Raw genomic sequence first — 20129 nt, 5'->3', positions numbered from 1 at the left:
CCCGTTTGTTTCATCAGTGACCAATGCAATGGTCTCCCCAGCTACCAGAGTCTCCTCAGTGATTGTAAGTTTTATACGACCGTTTCCCTCTTAGGATAAAATTACAACCAGGGGTCACTCAGCGGTCTATCGATGGCGCTTCCTCTGAAACAAACAATGCGGTTGCCAAACTCAAACAGAGCAGGTAAGGAATATAGTCGCAAAGCTAAACCAGCCAGGATGACATGTCACAGCCCCCTGCCTCCCCCCGGCCCCCCGCAGGCGCTGCTCCCAGCCGCCGAGCCCCGTAGGCCGCGCTCCGCCACGGGCGGCAGCCCAAGGCCGGGCCTGGCCGCCACCGAAGGCCGCTGAGCGCCGGGCGGCGGCAGGGGCTGGGCCCGGGGCCCTCCCTCACCCCACCCCACTGTACGAGACGTGAAGCGACAGCCGGGAACCGCCGTTCCCCAGCCACCCCCCGCGGCCGCCCCGCCGTTTCCCTCAGGCAGCGGCCGCCGCCCCCACGTGACCCACCCCCTTCACGTGACCGCCGCCCGCCGAGTCCCCTTTCGCGTCGGACGCGGAGGCCGGTACTTCCGCTTCCGGTTCCGCTCGCGCCGTCATGGCGGCGCCCAGGGAGGCGCCGGAGCGGCGGCCCTTCGGCAGGCGCTTCCTCACCGATCCTGCCCGCCTCTTCCAGCACAACGCCTGGTGAGGGCGGCCGCCGCCTTCTCGCCCTGTCGGTGCCTGCTCCGGGTGCCCAGCGCTTTGCTGGTCGCTCCGGAGAGGCCCGGGGAGCCGGCCGGGGCGCTGCAGGCCTGTGGCGCCTCCGCGGCGGTTGTGGGGGGCCTGCTGGTGGTCTGGGGCGAGGCGCTGTGTAATGGGGCTCTCGGTGGCCGGGGTGGGTGAGCCCCGAGCTGCCCCGCTCCGCCTCGCAGGGGCCCCGCCGCAGAGCTGTTTGCGCCCTGCTCCCGGCACCCGGGCTCGGCTCTGAAGCGCCCGCCGGGGCACGGAGCAGGTGGGGGGCTGTGGGTGCGGGGCTGGCGGCCAGGCAGCGAGGGGAGCCTATGGCGGGGGCCTGGCATCCCTGGGCCGGGCCGCTGCTGGCATGGCAGGCAGTGCCATGAGGATTTGGAGGAGCAGGAGGGCCCTGCCCGGTTCGGCAGGTACTTGGGAGTGCTATTCCCGGGGGGGTCCTGAGCCTTCCTTAGCTCCTCCCGAAACAGTTGGGATTCTTCAGGCTCCCTTGATTTGTCTGGAAAATGTGCTGCTTTGCTTTGTAGCAATTGTTTCATTGCTATAGTTAATAAAGTTGAATTAGCCACTCGCAGAAATCTATAACACTTCTCCATCCGCGGACATTAGTGACTAATGTAGGAACGGAGCGAAGATCATTTCACCCATCTGCTGCCATGCGATGCTGTAGCAGTGGGAGATAGTGCCAGGTGTCAGCTTGGAACAGGAGGTCTTTGGCTGGAGAAAGCTGTTCTGTTAAGATATGTTAAGCACCCAAATTCTCAGATTTGCTGGAATCTGGAGGTATTTTGCATGTCCACTTTTGGTCTCTGGCTGCTATACCCTGTTAAGAATTGAGTATGCTTAATTTGTAATAAAGTAATATGCACATGTATCAGCTTGTCACTCATTTTGGGACTATAGTATACCAAAGGTATATTACAAAAGCATATCCTCAATGCTACTTTCCTGCAGAAACTGCTAGTAATCTAGTTTTTCACAGACTTGACGTTTAAGTCTTTGTTTTGTGAAGTAATATCAAAAGACTAATTTCTCCTGAGGCCAGAATAGTCCTTCTTGATCCTTGTATTCTGCTTCTCGTTCACTTCTTTTAATGAGAAAAGGTCAAGTGAATCGCTTTAATGACTACACAATAGTGTATGCACATTTAAAGCATTAAGAAGTATTAATAACTTAAAGCTTCCTGCGTGTTTTTCTCATAATTGGATTTAATGTTAATATAGCACTTTACCTTCCAAATAACCCTACTGCCTTTTTTGTTTAAACTTGAGAAAGAAATTGTAGTTTTCTAAGCTAAATCAGGTGGCCTGTGTTGATGACCTGCTTGACTGAAAGCACACAAGCGCCTACCTGTTTATTGCCTGTGTAGGAACAAGTGTTTTTCACTGTGTGAGAATGGCAGTTCCTCTCCAAGGAGGCCAGTTCGTGCTGAGTGCCCTCGTGGTTTTGTAGTAAGGATTTATTTCCTCCAAGCTTGGCTGAGTATCTTAGGGGACAGACTTGGTGTCTCTTGGGATCCCTTCCAGTTACGTCTTTTGTAATGCTACAAGCACAGTTCATTCAGAACTGGGAACGGTATGTGCTGATAGCTCTTGTGTGGCTGCTGAGCTAGAATTGGAGATCGTGGAAGAGCTCCACAGCTGTCACTTTGGAGGGCTGTCTAGACCTTTCTCTTTTCTTTCTGTCTTTCCCCTACTATTCTTAGCTGAGTAGTTCATCTTCTTTTTCACAACAGGGATAATGTGGAATGGTCGGAAGAGCAGGAAGCAAATGCCAGGAGTAAAGTTCAAGAGAACAGCTCACAGCTATTGCCACAAGATAAACAAGGTACTTTTGGATAATCTTCTAATGTAAAATCTTGCCTTACACTACAAGAGCGGAACAGTCTGGCCAGAGCTGCGTATGCATCGTCATTTATTCCTCCCTTCCCCTCTCTCCTGAATCATTCCTAGTTGTTGGTGATAAAAAATGGAGGAGGAGGAGGAACCTTTCTGGTCCTAATTTACCTTTCAGTGACTTTTCCACCTTCTCCAGAGACTCATCTTACCTGAACAGAAATGGTCTTGGCTGGGAGGAGTCATCTTTGGTTGAGCTGCTTTGTTCATGTTGTGTATGTTTAAATACTTGTTAGTGTTCCTTATCAACAAACTTCTTTCATTGTAGCGTTATTGCCTCTGCTTGCTTTTGTTCTCTAAAACTTAACTTCTATCAGCCAATGTTTTCTTTGCATGCTGCAGAGCTATCCCTAATTCAAGCTCAGTTTTTCTCCTAAGTGCCTAATAAAGTAGTGTCCATATCTGTCTCTACCAAATTAACAAACAGCATGATAGTGATTAAATCAGAAGCGAATTAAAAAAATATTTTATCCTGATTGAAGTGCTTATCATCAAAGAGGCAGAAGAGGGATTCTAAAATTTTTATTTCCTCAAACTTGGCTTAAAGGATATTTATACAGCCAAAATGTAAAGCTTACCTGAATCTGAATCAAGCTAAAGGTGCAGAGTTCTATAGTCAATTAATATAGTTGAAGCTGTTCCGAGTTGGTAATAATGCTCCTCCACGCCTGTTAGAGGTATCATCCAGTCCCTTAACTGATGGGGAAATGGCTTCCTGTTCTTTGGTACGATAAGAGTCTTGTTTGATGATGATCTTGTTCTACCCTGCCGAGCGCTAGGACAGATCTACTTCTTTTGTTCAAATTAAATTGACTGTGTCATCTGTAAGGCTATGCTGAACACTACTGGAGCTATTGAGACACTTCCCATATAGCTTCCAGTTGTGTTCACAATAGCAAATTTAATTACACCAAAGAGCAACCCTCCTAATTTCTTGGATTCCCAGAAGTATCCAGCAGTTTCTATTGTGATGCCCATTGTGTTGACTTCATCTTAAAATCTGGTTAACATTAAAGGATACTGTCTGTCATGCTTTAAGAACCTATATACAACTATGAAATTGTGGAGCAATTTGCTGTTAGAGCAGTTTGTCAGGTCTTCATGATGTATTTCCCAGACTGAACAATGGAGGCCAGTCAAATGTTGATGGTTGCTATTCAGTGGGAAGCGTGTGGAGACAATGGGATGGCTGAAATGTAGGGAAGCCAGCCCAGCCAAATGTGCCTGAAGGGTCTAGTATTTTGAGAATCAGTAATGTCCAAGCAGGAGAACAAAGGCAGACTATTGGTCATCATGGCTGTATTACTCTGTGGACTTTTTGGGGCTGTCAGAATTTGTTCTGAAGAAGCAGAGAAGTTCTATGGGGTATGTTGAAGATGTGTCTCCTGGCCGGGAACAAAGAAAGAAGTGGAAGAGTTTCTCGGTTTCCTTTTGAGGCTCTATAATTAGCCCCCATGCAATTCAGGGGGTCCCTGGTTCTCTTCCTGTCTTTTGTGAACAGTTACTTTTGTTTGCCCTTCTTCTGCAGTGTGAAGGGGTGAGTATGGGCTTGGCTTTGGGGGTGTCCTTACAAAAACGAGCAGAAAAGTCAGGAGTCCTTATCAAGAAAGCCTCTGGAGGAATCTGGCTCGCACACCTATGTCCCCATGAGCTAACACCACAAAAAAGATCTTGAAGCAAGGATTATGTGAACTTTTCTGGTATAAATTGTGCAGGAAGTCAGACTGAAAAGTTAATACGGTCATTTTTTTACTTTAAATCTGTTTCTTGCATGATCTTTGTCGGCTGCCCCTTGATTTCTTGCTTTTATATTGTTACTGATCCTTTATTCCAGTCCTTTGAAAACACTAGGCTATAAGGTAAATGAGCTTTAAACAAAGCTTCCGCACACATGGATTGGAGTACATCCAAGAGAATTTCACAATATTTTAACACAGGAAGAGCGCAATGTCTTGTTCAGCGTTATACTGCGGCAAAAATACAGGGAATCCAAAATGGCTAGGCTGGAATTTCACCCCAGCACCTCAGGTAAGCATCCCATTACCGTCAGGCTGTCATGGGATTGTTTGGGACCAGCAGGAATCAGAACTTTATACTTTTATTAGGTGAAAGAGCATTTCCAGCCCCAGCAGCCCTGCATATCCCTAGTAGTACTTGGAAGAAGTGACAATTCAGGAAGGAGTGCACTGGGGCACGACTCAGTAGCAGTTCTTCCTCTGGCATTAGCAGCCACTGAGGTCTCCTATGCAAATAGCAAACTGACTTGACCCTGCTTCCTTCGAGCTGCAGTGAGATCATGGCACAAACTTACTGCTCTAGTCTAATATCAGACAATATAATTTCTTTTGGCTTGGGGTTTAAGGACAAAACTTCTTAAAAGGTAAAAATCCTGGTAGTTGAGGTAAAGAGATTATTTTTTATGTATAGCTCTTAGTGCTTCAGGGATAGATCCTGCTAAAAATACACATACGACTGCCTTCTGATTCTTAAAGCAATTTTTGTCTATATTTGGCTGAGGCTACATATGTTTCCAGGTGTTATTGGTTCGTTTTACTGTCTCCCTTCAGATATCTTCTAAACACTTGTATACTTTCCAGAAAGACTAGTAAATAAACTGCAGCTCAGATAATAATGCTAATCTCCAATTTTAAGATGCCTGCTCTTTCTCTTAACCCTACTCTTAGTAGTAGATGTTGGAGAGAGGTTATCCATTCTCACATGCAGTCGTTGTCTTTAATTGTGGGAGAATCATTTGCATTCAATAATGCACTTGTTGCTGTGCAAAGACGGCTAAGGAATTGCATGTTATTGAAATGCAGCTGGGATCTCTGGCTGTGGATGTTAATGCCTCTGGGTGATGACAGGCATAGGATGCTATAATTAGCTCTTATTTCCCAGGACAGAGAACTCATCGCACGGATGAGAATTTGGGAAGCCAGTTGGATTCGTACTTCCCATGGCAAAAATAGTTCCCCTCGAACTGTACTTGATCTGAAATCTGTGAAGATGTGTGGAAATAATTCTGTGGGTGACTCAAATTTCACTAGATCATGGCTTTGCAAGTGTTCTTCCAGCATTCTGTAATGTTCATTTTGCTACTGGAGTGTATCCACTTGGTGTGAAAATGGCAATGCTTGCTGCTAAAGTTCATTCTTACGATCTTTATCCTCCTTGGCTCTCCAGTATAATGACAGTGTTCACTTCTGTTGATTCCCCTCTTGTTTTTATTCCACAAATGTGTGATGCTCCAACATGCACAAAGTGCTGTAGACTGGATTCTAGCGATACTTGTGTAAAACGTTCTGTCTCGTAATCTTGGAGTATTGTGCAAATGCTAATTGAGCTTTCTGCCAGCGCTGTATGTTGACTAACTTTTCTGTTTCTCCATCTGAAAAAAGGGGGTAGCGTGTTAGACAGGAGCTCTTCAGTCCAGGCAGCTGTTGTAGAATTCCTTAGAAGTTGCAAGTGCTTGAGACTTACTGTCATGAGGCTCCAAATGAATTGTTCCAGTGAACTGAAGAAGTTAATGTTAGAGATGGAAGTAAAACCTGGATTTTTTTCATTCCAGTCTCCTTCAAAGACACCTTTTCGGTTGCTAGCTTCCCTTAAATCCTACCAGGAGACAGTTGCCTCTTCTATATCTTCTCCCTTTTTCAGTCCTAAAAAAGTGACTGTGAGGAGGCAGGCTGAGTGTTTATGGGGGATGGCACAGTTGAAATAAAGGGGATTTTCAGTCGGTAACCTTACGTATTAAAGCAGATTGCTGAATAGATGTCTGCAGTGATCCCTCGCTGTCTAAACTGATTAAACTCTGAGACCTTCTGATTTGGCTGCTGGTGACGTTTTTGTTTGTATTCACAGAGGAATATGAGGTGAATGCTAAGAGGTACTGGGATGACTTTTATAAAATCCATGAAAATGGCTTCTTCAAGGACAGGCACTGGCTCTTCACTGAATTTCCTGAGCTGGCACCTAGCAGGAACCCAAATCAAAATGGGGATTCTGTGCATGAATTTAGTAACAAAGAAGAATCCGACAACGAAGGGCTGGGAAGCTGTGAAAAGGGACATTGTTCATTGGAAACCAGGGCAGAGAATCAGTTAAACCTGATAAAAAGCACACCTAAGATCTGCACAGAAGAGTTGGCTACACAGAAGTATAGTGAGCTGAATCAAAGTGATGGAGATTACCCAGGATCATCTGCATCTTACCGTATATTAGAGGTAATAGCCGTGAAACAGTGTCACACATCACACAGTCCCTTGTGTCAGCGTTAGTGTGACTGAGACATAAAACTATGCATCATTGGCAAACAGCAAGTGAATGGGATGATTGTCTTAAGTCAGTAAAATGCAAAAAAGTTTAGAACGGAATTAAATCCATTGGTTCAGACTGTGAATTGGCAGAGCACAAGGACCATAAGAAGTTTCTGAGTTTAAAAGACAAACTATTCCTGTCAGATGTTGAAACAAGCATTTGAAAGTCATCTTTTGAAGAAGCTGGTTCTCGTCTGTATAAAGCTTTCCCATGTTGTTTATGTTTTGCATTTTTGTGCTGACTCTTGTTTGCTTTGGGAGGTGTGAAACAAAACAGTGAAACCAAGTATGTAAAGATGCTATTTGGTTTGTTCCTTATGGCCCGTGCAGTAACAGGGGATCTCAGATTGGCAGAGGGTTTGTCCCAGAAAAGTCAGTTGGATTTGTAAATATTAGACTCCTCACAGCTGGGAATGACCTTTTGCTCTGCCATCTCTAGTTTGTTCACTGTAGATATCGCTAGTTTTGTTGAGTGCTTCATGTCCTGTGGAAGTTCTGCCCTTCCAGGGAAAGTCAATAATATGAACTCTCCTTTAAATTTTTTTATTTAATCTGAGGCTTTGAGACTTCCTTATACTCTGATGTTCTTGGGCCATTGTGGCCTTCCTGTCTCACCCGAGTACTCTTGGTAATATCTGTCACGGCAAGCCATCAGTGGTGTTTTCTCCTCAGTCTAATTCAATTTTACTGATTCCTTAAACATTCAGAGGAAAATTCCCCAAACTCACTTGGTGAGCCATCTTCTCTTCAAGTGGGAACAAGCAGAAAGAGTAAAAAGGCGCAATCATTGTAGACCTAGTTGTAACTTGAGGACAAGCCGTCTAGTGAAGGAAGCTCTGAAACAGCAGGATGTAATTATAGTAAAGAAAACTTCTTTCTCTGTTGCTCTGATTGTCTGTGGATGTGAATGCAACTAATCCATGGCCTTTGCCAGTGCTTCAGTGACTCATACTGGTTGTTATGCTTGCGATTCCAGCAATAACAGTTTTCAGAAGAGTAACACTATATAGCTTGTTAGTAAGATTTCTACGAGAACCGGCTTAGTGGTTTCCCACAAACGCGTATAAGTAAGTCTGCTCCTCAGAGCTGAACGTACTCAGATCTTGCAGTGAGATTTGCAGATAGTCACTGCTATGCTCAGCTGTTACTCATGAGTTGCTCTTTGTTCCATGGCTGTAGAGAGATGATTTGAAATCAGCTGCATGGGACAGGCTGAAGAAATTATTTTCACTATGTGTACATCTGCTTTGTTTGTGCAGGTTGGCTGTGGTGCTGGAAATACAGTCTTCCCAATTTTACAAACCAACAAGTAAGTAGTCCTCAGTAGGCTTTTACCTGCATGATATACCAGCCTCTGAAAAATGCTTGGAAAAATGTTGCATGTGTTCTTAGTTGAGATAATCTCTGAGAAAGGCCAGATGCAAACGGTACCTTTGCTACCTTTGCCATCTGCAACTTCAAACAGTTGTGTTTTGAGCTTGGAAGTCTTTGGTCTTGGAAGGCAACCATCAAAATGTGATGCAAGTTTACACATCTCATTGTGAAAGCATTTTCATACAGGCCTTAGTGCCTCTCCTGTTCCAGAGGGAAAAGTAAGCAGTCAGTTCTACCTGAGAATAACTGGGGCATAAAGGAGCAATGTGATCCACCAGATTTTGCACCAGGCATCTTTGACAGAGAGAGAGTAAAGCCCAGGATTTCTAGCTCCCAATTCTGTGCTCTGTGCATTTGAGACACTTCTTAATTCCTCTGGACCACCTTTATATAAGTGGTGATAGTTTCTTTTATTTATTTCAGTGACCCAGGCCTTTTTGTTTATTGCTGTGATTTTTCTACAACAGCTGTGGATCTTGTCCAGGTAAACACAGTGGTGACTTACCAAGGTGGGAATTACATGGCGCCAACTGCGCGTTAACACAAGTGTATCACAGCTGCCTCCGGCTGTCTGGCTGTGTTGGCAGCTTTCTTGTTTGAGCTAGCCCTGATGTTGACCCTTGTACTGGTAAATCAGGAAAATAAGCCATCAAAGTGCAGAAATGAGGGAAGTTGGGACTCTCAAAGTGTCACATTAGCAGCAGACAAGTCAGCCAGATTTTCTTTCCCCTGTGGTTGGCAGTACTTGTTGAAACCCAGTGCTCTTTTAGCTGAGTAACTGCTGAACCTTGGAAACATTCCGGCTATTTTTTAACAGGAACTGAAGCTGGTTTTGGTTTGTCTGTGCGTTACTGCCACTGCAGTTCTGGGAACATGGTCTGATTGCTTCTGCACAGGCAGCTGAGGAGGGATACTGTTGTCTGTGGAGCAGGAGGCTGGAATTTAGTCAAAGGACAAATACAGCTAACAAATTTCAGGTCAGAACAGAACTGAAAATATATAAAGTCTCAAATGTTATCAGTCACTTCAGGAGATAAGATGAGGAGCACAGCAGCAGAGGCAGCATGCCATTTCATCCTCTTAAGGTGACACAAGCACTGTTTATAGAGGCTACTGCAATCAGTAGCAGCAGCTTTAGAAAAATATACCACTTCTTTTAGAAGTTTAAATGTGATTTTTAAGATTGCAACTTTAGGCAGCCAGATTTGATTTTTGGGGTATAGGGAGTAGTCTGCTTGTAGTTGAAATGAATATTGCTTTCAGTGATGCAGAGAGGGGCCCTGACGCTCTCACTTTTGTAAGGATCTCCAGCTTAACAGTGAAAATCCCTCACTCCTTACCACTATTAGTGGAAAATCTGACCTTAAAATTGCAATAATGCCTCAATCCAGTTTTAGGGGTTTGGCAGCGCTGATTGTCTGAATGTAACAAGTCCCAAGCTCTTTGTAAATCTCCCATGCGTACTTATTTTTCACATTTCACCCCTGATCCTTGTCTGACCAAGGAACCTGTCTGACCCCAGCTGCCTTGGTCCAGTGAGGCCGGAACAGATTTCTGCAGACACCACCTTTTTATGTGAAAGTTAAAATGCTCACATGTCCAGATAATACCGAGTTCAGAGTTTGTTGCTAATGCTCTAATTTCTCTCCCCTTAAATACAGAACAATGCAGAATACGATTCTTCTCGCTGCTTTGCGTTCGTCCATGACCTGTGCAATGACCAAAGTCCTTTCCCAATGCCAAATGAGAGTCTTGACGTTGTTATTCTTATCTTTGTCCTCTCAGCAATTCTCCCAGAGAAGTAAGTTTTAATAATTCCTTCTGGCTGCAGAAGATAATGCATGGAGAACTAGAGTTCTTTAAAATATAGGTCCCCTCCTCTCAAGGAAAGTTAAAGTTTGTTCTTTCTCTGGTCCAGTTTACCATTAAGCTTCTGAAAATGAAATTTGCAGGATTTTCTGTTGTAATAAATTTTGGCACGGGGTAGGTGTGGTTTTGAAGTGCTAAGTGGTTATAAGTGGCATCTTGCTGCAGTCATAGTTGCTCACCTGTTCTGAACCCCAGCCACGCTGAGCACTCAGCACCTATTTGTGGAAAGTGTGCTGCTAGATTGTAAGGCTCAAAGGCTAGAGGAATTTCCTGTATGGGAGGTGGCAAGAAGGGAGAGGACAGGTTCAGAAAATCATTAAGAAAAGTGACAGTGTGTTACAACCTGCACTAGTCTCTCATTTTTGTTCTCTTTGGTTTTATTTCACAGCATTTTTCTTCATGTTCACTTACTACTTGTTTTACAGCAACCAGTGGCGATCCTTTTGTAATTAATGAGAGACAGCAGTTAATCCTTGCTGTGCCAGGCTAAGTTATCATTATAGAAAAAAAAGCAGAATCAGGGAGTGTCAGAAATAAGGTGGCCAAATAAAATCAGCCCACCTAAGCCTGAGAGAGCTCCAAAAACTTCTAGCTTTTGGTAGCTCTTTATATGAAGTTGAAACATATGTAAAAGTTTATAACTTTGTTTTGGAAAGTAGGAGGAGGAAACAAGTGTCATTCTGTAGAACGTTGAATACTTCTGTTTTGTTCTTTCCTCAGGATGCAGTGCATCGTTAACAGACTGAGTCGCCTTCTGAAACCAGGAGGAATGATTTTGTTACGAGATTATGGCCGTTATGATCTGGCCCAGCTTCGGTTTAAGAAAGGTATTCTCTTTTCCCTGTGGGGAGTCTTGCCAGATCACTAATAGATGATGCTTCTCTGGAGTAGTGTCTGCCCTGTTCAGGAGGCAGCTCATTAATTCCCCTTAAGCATAGCGTGTGCTGGGAGAAGTGCCTCTTGTTGGATGGCAGTTGCTGATTTTTAAATGACAACTGGTAAACGTCTAAATCCCTCTTGCCCTTAGGTCAATGTCTGTCTGATAACTTCTATGTGCGAGGTGATGGCACCAGAGTCTACTTCTTCACACAAGGTAGGAGGCTAGAAAACGTCCCTGTGACTCTCCTCACCCCTTTTTGTCCCTGTGCCCTCGGGTTTTGCCACCAGCTCTTCCCAGCCTGTCTTTCTTGGAGCAGCGTGAAATTCTAAATGTCTCCAAATTTCACAGGGACCTGGGCTTGTCACTTGCTGGTGTGAATATAGTGTAGCAAATTCCTTAATGGAAAATCCCTTTAGAGGAAAACTAGTGTGTTTGCTACACTGGGAGGGGTGGGACTGGAGGAGCTCTCCTTGAGTCTCGTCACCTGCGGAGGACAGAGTGAGATGGACACCACTTGAAGGAACTTCTCTTAACTTTATTGTTCTGTGAGGAAGTAAGAAGGGTGCGGTTCAGCACCGAGCTGAGGCAGCCCCTCCAGTTCTGCTGCTGCTTGGTGTTCAGCAGGGTTCGCATTCTCCCCGCTGATCACCAGCTGCACCTTCAGTCGCTTCCACCACGGGCCCCTCTGCATGGTCAGTTTTAGAGCAGTGGCACAACTGCAACGAACTATTCCCTTCCCCACTGCACGTCTTGTTTGTCACAACAAAATTAATGTTTAATGCGTGTTTGGCAAACGCTCCATGATGGCAAGCATCTGATAAAAGAGCGCAAGCTGGGACCTGTTAGCCCTTTTCTACAGAAACTGCACGAATCACGTGCTCCCCGGCTGCAGCTGAACAAGCTCCCTGCTGCTCAGCAGGACTCGGTCTGGCTTTGCCCACGGCCAGTGTGCTGGGGCACCGCGATACTCACTGCTCGGTCAGGAATACCTGCCAGTGTTGCAGCCTCCGGGGCTCTTGGTGCTTTGATTGGGCCCCAGCAGGGTGTGGTTTTTGAAGGATTTTTTTCCCCCAAACTTAACCTTGATGAGTCTTTTTTTCCCTCCAGCCTATACAGCACAGATCTTATTGCCACCATTTAAACGCGTAAGGCTGAGCCCATTCTTTGCTCTTGCAGACTCTGAAATTCCTCTGCAGAAAGGGGGGAGGGGGAAGGAACGGATCTGTCCCTACTCGCCAGAAGATGCTCCTTTAATCAGTCACTAGAGGCAATGCCCGTGTCTGAAACTACTGGTGCTTTCTCTTTGTCAAGTCTCTGTAATTCTAGTTGCCCTCCAAGTAATTCTTTCCTTCCTTGGTAGAAGTTAAACTCAAGGGAAACTAGAACGGTGATCTTAACACCCCGTAGTACAGTAGTTAAGTCCTGTCTGATCTTTAAGTTTCCCTGCCAGAGTGAGACTGTGAGTTTCCTCTGGCCCATCTTGCAACACAGTTTACTCCTCAGCGTGAGCAGGTACCGTCTAAATGAAAGCTACGGCATCCTCATCTCCTTCTCTCTGCTTCCAGGTGAATTAGACGATCTCTTCACGGCAGCTGGGCTGGAGAAAATCCAGAATCTGGTTGATCGGCGATTGCAAGTGAACCGTGGGAAACAAATGACGATGTATCGAGTATGGATCCAGTGCAAATACCGCAAGCCTGCCACCCCTCAGCTCTGAGGAAATGGCATGCTTTTAGGTTGGAGCCTCTCCATGGCCATGAGTGTCTCCTCCTGGTGAGATGTGGTTTTATGGAGTTCAGCGCACGCAGGATGTCAGTGCCTTTTACAGTGCCTAGCATCACTTCAAGGGAGTTTTGCTAAGGATGAATGCTCTAAGAGGAGACTAAGCAGTATTTTAGATGTCTTGCTACTGGTCTGAGTTTTTTAAATTATTTGTGGTTTTAACAACTTAAGAAATGGTTAAGCTGTCGTACAGCAGCTGAGCAAGTTGAGTAGCGAGTCACTTTTACTCTGGACTTCCACATGAAACTGAAGGAGAGCTTTGACCTTACCTCTGTGTTGTGTACTCTTGTTTGGGAACAAAAATCATACATCTTCTCTGCAACTGGTCACTAGGTCTAACATGAGTCCTTTAGCCAGCTTATCTCATGCAGCTCTTTTCTAGTCGTTCAGGTTTGTGCAAATCCACAAGTTCAAATACGTCGATCAAGGGCAGGAGCTGAGAGCACGCTAGTTTCTCTCTGCCAGCATCCCTATGGATGCCTCATGGTGAGCAGATGTTCGGTGGAGAAAGCGGATCATGCTGCCTTGCCCTCACTGTCCACAAGGAAGTTCATCTAGGGAGCTAGCACACTATAGCTCGGGTGCTATACATTCATATTAGGCAGAGTTCAGGTTTTCAAAGATTTGGGGCTGATGCCAGTTTTGGGGCACCTCCAGAGTGCGGAGTACCACAAGCAGCTCCTGGGACCAGGGTTTACACAGAATTACCTGCTTTTTCTGCTTGAACAGTGAGAAACTGTGCTTGCTGGCTGCAGCCCGCGGGTCACGAACTGCGCTGCCCTGTCACGGTGGCGTGCTAAACTCAAGGAGACAAGACACCTGTCTTCGGTAAGAAATCTGAAGCATGTCTACCACTCTTGTTTAATTTCTTAGAGGAAGCCAACCTTGTGGCTTTCTGAAGGTATTTCCCCACCTTTGACAGCAAATACCTTTTATCTCAGCTTGTTTTCTTTTGTTATTTTTAGGGTGTGGTACAACAGGTATTAGAATAAATTTTGTGGTAATGCTTTTCAGTGCTGGTTTGATTAATATAAATTGGGCTGCCACAGAAACTCACATGTTTCTGCATGCCTGAGCTGAAGGATTTGGGCCACCGTTAGGTAACTACAGGGGTTTTTTCCTCTTCTGTTGTGAGTCTCGCTAGTGCCTGCTCTCTTCTCTCAAGAAGGGAAAACCTTGGATGATACCTCCTACCTTGTTTTAGTTCATGATGCAACAAGGTCTACTGTGTGTGCACCACTGGCTGAAGAGCAGTTCATGCTACACAAAACATGTCTGTTTTGTTAGCTACACACTCTTATTTGTAGCTTACAGTTGCCTAAGAATAACTGTCAGCTGTAGGGCCACTTAGGTTATGAAATAACTGCTGCCTTGGAACAGGAGAAAGGGTAAGATGAGGAAATGGCATTGCTGTCTTTGGAGAGGCTGCAGGAGTCCTGGACAGCCACACCAAGAGCACCCTGACTTGTGAAGCACTGGCAGGGGCTGTAGCAGTACTTTCTGCTGGGCATGTGGCAGCACGAGCCGTTCGTAACTTGCACGTCACTGTGTCACCCTGCAGGTACTAGTGTGTCTGCTAGCCAAAGGCTTCTGGCTCAGGACATTTCTGCCCTTCCTGTGGAAAGGTGACCCAGCAAATCCATTCGCAGCACAAAGGCGCAAGCTGCGGTGCTGGGGCAGGAATGGAAACGCACCATTGCTTTATATATATATATCTAATTCTTCTAAGTAATGTTGAAAGGGAATCAAATAACTGGGAAGAGAATTCTGGTCCAGTTTGTTGTGCTGTATTTTCAAAAGGGCTGAGACTTTCCAGTGTCTGCGAATGAAATAGGGATGAAATAGAGATGAGGCTTCTCTCTTTCTAAGCACATGTGGCTTCTGCCAGGCACAAGCCTGACCCAGCCCAGAAGCTGTGCAGTCGCTGCTGTGTTTTTGTGCTAAACCTACAAAGTCTGGTTCCCTGTCAAGGTTGGTACCTCGGGCAAGGTCTAGGCAAAACACAGCTCAAGGCCTCTGGGAGCTGAGCAAGCTCGTGTCTCCTCGTCTTACCCAGGCAAAGAGCCGGGCATAGCAAAAGGAGTCCTGTGAGCGTTCGATGTGACGTGGCTCATGTAACCAGCTCTGTAGCTTTCAGTGAAAGACCTCCCATGTGTTCCTGGTGCCGCAGGCAGCTCCCTGGGGTCCTTTCCCTCTTGCTCCCCAGAGGGAGACCTCCTCCTGGGATAGCTTTATCTCCGTGGAACAAAAATTATTGACTGGGGTAAACAAGCAGCATAATTAGTGTGAATTAAAGTAATTTGAAAAATGCCTTATTAATCATCCAAAGGCTTGTATGCAGCGCAGGAAAATATGTTTTTAATTATAAACATGATTTATTTAAAGTTGATGGACTCCCTTTTAAACTTAAGCTCCTGAATGAGAGAAAATGAAGGCTAGTAATTTATTTGTTTCTACTTTCAAGGCTACATCCCACTTGCCTGCCTGGTTTTGACTCGGGCTTCATGCAAAAACTTGCAGCCCTGTGAGCCTGCAGCCATTGAAGTGGCTCTTTGCCTTTCTTAATGCTCTTCGTTCTGCCGGAATATTCAAGCAATCACTCAACACAAACCATGCTAGGCAGCCATGCTTTTGTTTCCAGTCCTGTTGGTGGTGTTCAGAAAGCCACAAGTTAATGGCCTTGAATCGAGCCAGGCCTCCTACAGACAGATACTTCCTTCATTACTCTCCGCCAGCTCCCGTCCTCTCTGAAACTGCTGCTCTCCTGCGACTCCAGGTCTCACCTCCCACACGGCTCCGCTCAGGTACCTCGGTCCTGACTTGCAGCAGCTCCTGCCATTCCCACCTGGGGCCTGCTGAGCAGGCTGGGTTGCACAATGCCTTTCTAGCGTGTTCAAAGGAGATCTCCAAATTGACTTTTACTATATTGAAAAGCCAGGTTAAGTGCCTTTATTATTTTCTTTTCCCCTCTCCCTTTCTAGCAATGTAAAATTAGCTTTAAAGCCATCCTGGACGTATCTGCTCTGGTTTTGTTCCCAGCATTTCCAGCCTTGTGGTCTGTGCCTTACAGGCAATGCCAGCGTCGCCTGTTGAACCTCCCAAGCAGAAGAGATGGTTTCGTAGCTCTTCAGAGCGCTGCCCCTGCCCTGCTGGAGCTGGGCATCTTTATGCTTTGGAAAGTCTGGTCCTGGCTCTTGCCAGAGGATGGTGGATTTCTGTGGGGGTTCGTAGATTGTTTTGGCAGGAAGGGAACTTTATTGTCACCTGTTCTGACCCTTTGCATAACCCTTTTATGTAGGGATTATGCGTCAAGCCTGTGACTTGGGCTGAGCCAGAACTAGTCCAGCAGAAAAGCTTTTGGTCCAGCCGTGATGCTGAGGTCTCCAGTGAACGGCAAAGAACCCTTCGCCTCCCCAGTACCTTGTTCCTCTGGTGGCATTCTGATTCCACAGATCAGCTAGAAACTGGGAGGCAGGAAGGGAACAGGGGAGGTAAACAGAACAAAAGGCTGGGGGATGTTTCTGATACCGTCACTTCAAAAATAAATAAATTGTAAATTCCCCTTAAAGTTGGAGCTTTCACAGGATCTTTCTGACAGCACAGAAAAGTGGGAAACAGAAGTCATCCGTAGTGGTTTTTACTGTTACAACAGTAACCATCAAATGCTTCTGGCCAGAAGCATGTGAGACCAGACACAATTGTCTTCTCCCCCAAATACTTCAGCTTCACCTTCTCAGGGTATGTCACCACCAGCTCTAATTCTGTACTTAGCTGCAGAGCTCCAGGATAAATGAGACCTGGTTATTTCCAGTAAAACAGAGGTATGAGGAGAAGGAACCTCCATGTATGCATGCCAGCGGCTTTTGGCATTGCATTGTAACTAAAGCTGGAAGCGCTTCCTTGTGTCGCTGCGTTGGGATGAGCCCTGGCTGGTCCCCAGTTGGATTCCCCACAGGAATCACAGACCCAGACTGAACTGAACTGTTTTTCCTGAGCACAAATGAGTCCCAGCATCGCAGACTGGTGGGGCTGGGAGGGGAGCTCCGGGGGTCGCCCGGCCCAGCCCCTGCTAGAGCAGGCTCTCCCCCAGCAGGCTGCACGGAGCCGCCCGGCGGGTCTGGGTGTCCCCAGAGACGGGGACCCCGCAGCCGCTCTGGGCAGCCTGTCCCAGTGCCCCCTCACCCTCAGGGCAGACAAGGTCTCCCTCATGTTCAGGTGGAACTTCCCGCGCTGCAGCTGGTGCCCGTGGCCCCTTGTCCTGGCGCCGGGCACCGCTGAGAAGAGCCTGGCCCCGTCCTCCTGACACCCACCCTCCAGATATCTGTAGGCATCGTAAGATCCCCCCTCCGCCTGCTCCAGGCTGAACAGCCCCAGCTCTCTCAGCCCTTCCTCTAAGGAAGATGCTCCAGCCCCCTCATCATCCTCACAGCCCCCGCTGGACCCTCTCCAGTAGCTCCCAGTCTCTCTGGAACTGGGGAGCCCAGCACTGGACACAGCACTGCAGACGTGGCCTCACCAGGGCAGAGCAGAGGGGGACGATCCCCTCCCTGGACCTGCTGGCCACGCTCCTCACACCCCCCAGGGTCCCACTGGCCCCTTGGCCACACTGCTGGCCCATGGGCAACCTGCTGGCCACCAGCACTCCCAGTGCCTTCCCCGCAGAGCTGCCTCCCAGCAGGTCAGCCCCAGCCCCTACCAGTGTGTGGGGCCGTCCCTCCTCTACACTTGCCTTGGCTGAACTCCATGGGGTCCCTCTCCCCCACTCTCCAGCCTGCCCAGGTCTGGCTGAACGCTCCTCTCAGTCCTGTACCGTTGGCGGGCGTGCTGAGGGTGCCTCTGCCCCTTCGGTCAGGTCACCGATGGATCGGTGGAGTGGGACGGGGCGCAGCACTGACCCTGGGGGTCACTGTGAGCCATAGCCCTCCAGCCAGACCTTGTGCCACTGATCCCAGCGCCCTGAGCGCTGCCGTTCAGCTGGTTCCCGACCCACCTCGCTGTCCGCTCCTCTAACCCACGGTTCCTGAGCTCGCCTGCGAGGATGTTACGGGAAACGGTGTCAAAAGCCTTGCTGAGGTCAAGGCAGACAACATCCACCACCCTCACCTACCCGGCTAGGCACTCCATCGGAGAAGGCTGAGGGTTGAGCAGGCGTGATTTCCCCTCAGTGAGTAGCAGCTGAGTCAGGCATGGGTTCCCCTTGGTGAATATTAGGTTGGTCGGATGTGATTTCCCCTTGGAGCAATGGAAGATGCGCAGGTTTCAGCGCCATGGAGTGAGGATGAGGCTGCAGGGATCAAGTTCTTAAGGGATTTGGGGTTTATCCTTCCACTTCTGTAAAGACAGATGGAGGGAAACCGAGTCATGCAATCTTCTTTGCTCTTCTGATCAGTCAACTGGATCAGATTTCTCAATCGGAGCAGCGCCGCCGCTTCTGGTTTGGTGCCATGTTGGGGAGAATCAGTCCAGAAGAGAAGATGGATGATCAGGATGATGTTTGCTGTTGTAGCTGTTCATCTGCCTTGACATGGGCCTGTCCCAGGCAAACGTCTGTTTGTACAGCGTCTGTGGGATTCTGATGGTGACAGTGTTGTCATCTATGTTTTCAGGGCAAGACAGAAATCACTAGAAAAGCGAGGAGGAGGGAGGAGGTTTTTGGAGGACTCTCCTGTGAAGCAAGGGGGTTTAGATGGAAAGGAATTGGCAGCTCTGTGCTTTACATTCCTGTGCACGAGTGCCTCGCTTAACGGGAGCTTGTACTGCCAAGAAGGTGGGACACGGGGAGGAGATGCCCTGTGTGGGCAGCAGTGGGTGCTGATCGGAGCTCAGTGGGATGTGCTAGGTGGGATGCGCTTGGTGGGATGCAGCAGGTGGGATGCGCTTGGTGGGATGCAGCAGGTGGGATGTGCTTGGTGGGATGCAGCAGGTGGGATGTGCTTGGCGGGATGCAGCAGGTGTGATGTGCTAGGTGGGATGCAGTAGGTGAGATGCAGTAGGTGGGATGCAGTAGGTGGGCTGCGCTAGGTGGGCTGCGCTAGGTGGGATGCGCTAGATGGGATGCGCTAGATGGGATGCAGTAGGTGGGATGCAGTAGGTGGGATGCAGTAGGTGGGATGCAGTAGGTGGGATGCAGTAGGTGAGATGCAGTAGGTGGGATGCAGCAGGTGAGATGCAGTAGGTGAGATGCAGTAGGTGGGCTGCGCTAGGTGGGATGCAGTAGGTGGGATGCGGCTGCTTTTGTCAGGGAGAGCACAAGCCAGACCTGGTGCCTCGGCTGGAATGCGTACAGGGAGAAGCAAGAGCAGCTGAGCCACGTGTGCCTCTGCTTTCACCTCCTGCCCACAGGCTGTACGGTGCAACAGGAGATGTTGTGCCAGTGAAGGGTTTTACTCTTGAAAATATGGTCTTTGACCCACAACTGGATGAACAGGAGCTGGCTGGGGCCAGAAAGCATCGATGGCAAAGACCACTAGCAAGTCTGTTGTGTCAGCACCTGCCTGGAGCTCCCAGGCTGTTGGTCCATGGCTGTTTCCAGGAAGGAGGAACATCCTGATGGGGCTGGGACCCTGCTGCTCTAAACCGTGCTCCCTGGTACCACAGAACCCCGAAGAGTCTTCACTGTAAGCACCAGCACAGTGTGTGAACAGCAGCTTGAATTTGGAGTGTGAGCACGACTGCTGTATTCAGGTTGGTTTAATGTTCTGTAGTCCAAAGGACCCTTGCAGCTCTTGCCTTCTTGTGTTATTTGGGGAGTGGGGAGTTCTGGGGGCTCACAGCCAGTCCTTTGACCTCTGAAACTTTCTTTCAGCTCCTGTGAAGTGGGATGCTGCTGTTTCCAGTCCCAGGTGGCAGAGGCCAGGCTCACACCGCTGTAGTGCACGTGGGGAACGCTGCGGGATCTGCTCTATGGCCGTAAGGGGAGAGGTACCCTGCCCCCCTGCTCCAGGGGCACGGGATGTGGCTTTCCGCGTTTAGAAAGAAAAGGGGCAGATATCCCTCTCTGCTCCCTCCTCTGTGGTCCCCCTCCTCTGGGGAGCACCACCTAGGCAGATACACTGTGCTACCGCTTGTAATTGCACAGCTGCACATTGTTTTTTCCACATTGACTGCCAAGGGTGGATGTAAAGAGGTCGATCAAGGTCGCGTGGAAAACTAAAGCTGGCTTTTCCTCCACTTCAGGTGACTTCTTCCCTACTGAGGCGAGCCTTGTTGTGAAGGTTGGTATGTATTTACAGACGTTCACACAGGGGTTGAACATACTTGCACAGAGAGGCATGCAGTAAC

The 20129-nt window shown here is 47.9% G+C and overlaps 1 protein-coding gene across 1 annotated transcript; it reads left to right on the top strand.

Annotated features, from left to right (window-relative positions):
• The first annotated feature begins 559 nt into the window (after positions 1-559).
• Positions 560-13861, top strand: METTL2A (methyltransferase 2A, tRNA N3-cytidine). Its single transcript, XM_056362375.1, has 9 exons — positions 560-687; positions 2468-2559; positions 6489-6850; positions 8203-8252; positions 8741-8801; positions 9979-10118; positions 10907-11013; positions 11214-11279; positions 12632-13861. The coding sequence occupies exons 1-9, from the start codon at positions 599-601 to the stop codon at positions 12781-12783; spliced, it is 1119 nt and encodes a 372-aa protein (XP_056218350.1). The 5' UTR covers positions 560-598; the 3' UTR covers positions 12784-13861.
• The last annotated feature ends 6268 nt before the right edge of the window (positions 13862-20129 follow it).

Source organism: Falco biarmicus, chromosome 17 (assembly GCF_023638135.1).
Source record: "Falco biarmicus isolate bFalBia1 chromosome 17, bFalBia1.pri, whole genome shotgun sequence".
NCBI classification, from domain to species: domain Eukaryota; kingdom Metazoa; phylum Chordata; class Aves; order Falconiformes; family Falconidae; genus Falco; species Falco biarmicus.
Note: the sequence above shows the minus strand (reverse complement) of the source record. Positions and strands in the feature narration are given on the sequence as shown.

Excerpts from the sequence above, each read along its gene's own strand:
- METTL2A (XM_056362375.1), top strand. The coding sequence starts at position 599 with ATGGCGGCGCCCAGGGAGGCGCCGGAGCGGCGGCCCTTCGGCAGGCGC. Across the intron at positions 8,802-9,978 it reads CAGCTGTGGATCTTGTCCAG|AACAATGCAGAATACGATTC; the intron begins GTAAACACAGTG and ends CCTTAAATACAG. Across the intron at positions 11,014-11,213 it reads CCAGCTTCGGTTTAAGAAAG|GTCAATGTCTGTCTGATAAC; the intron begins GTATTCTCTTTT and ends TCTTGCCCTTAG.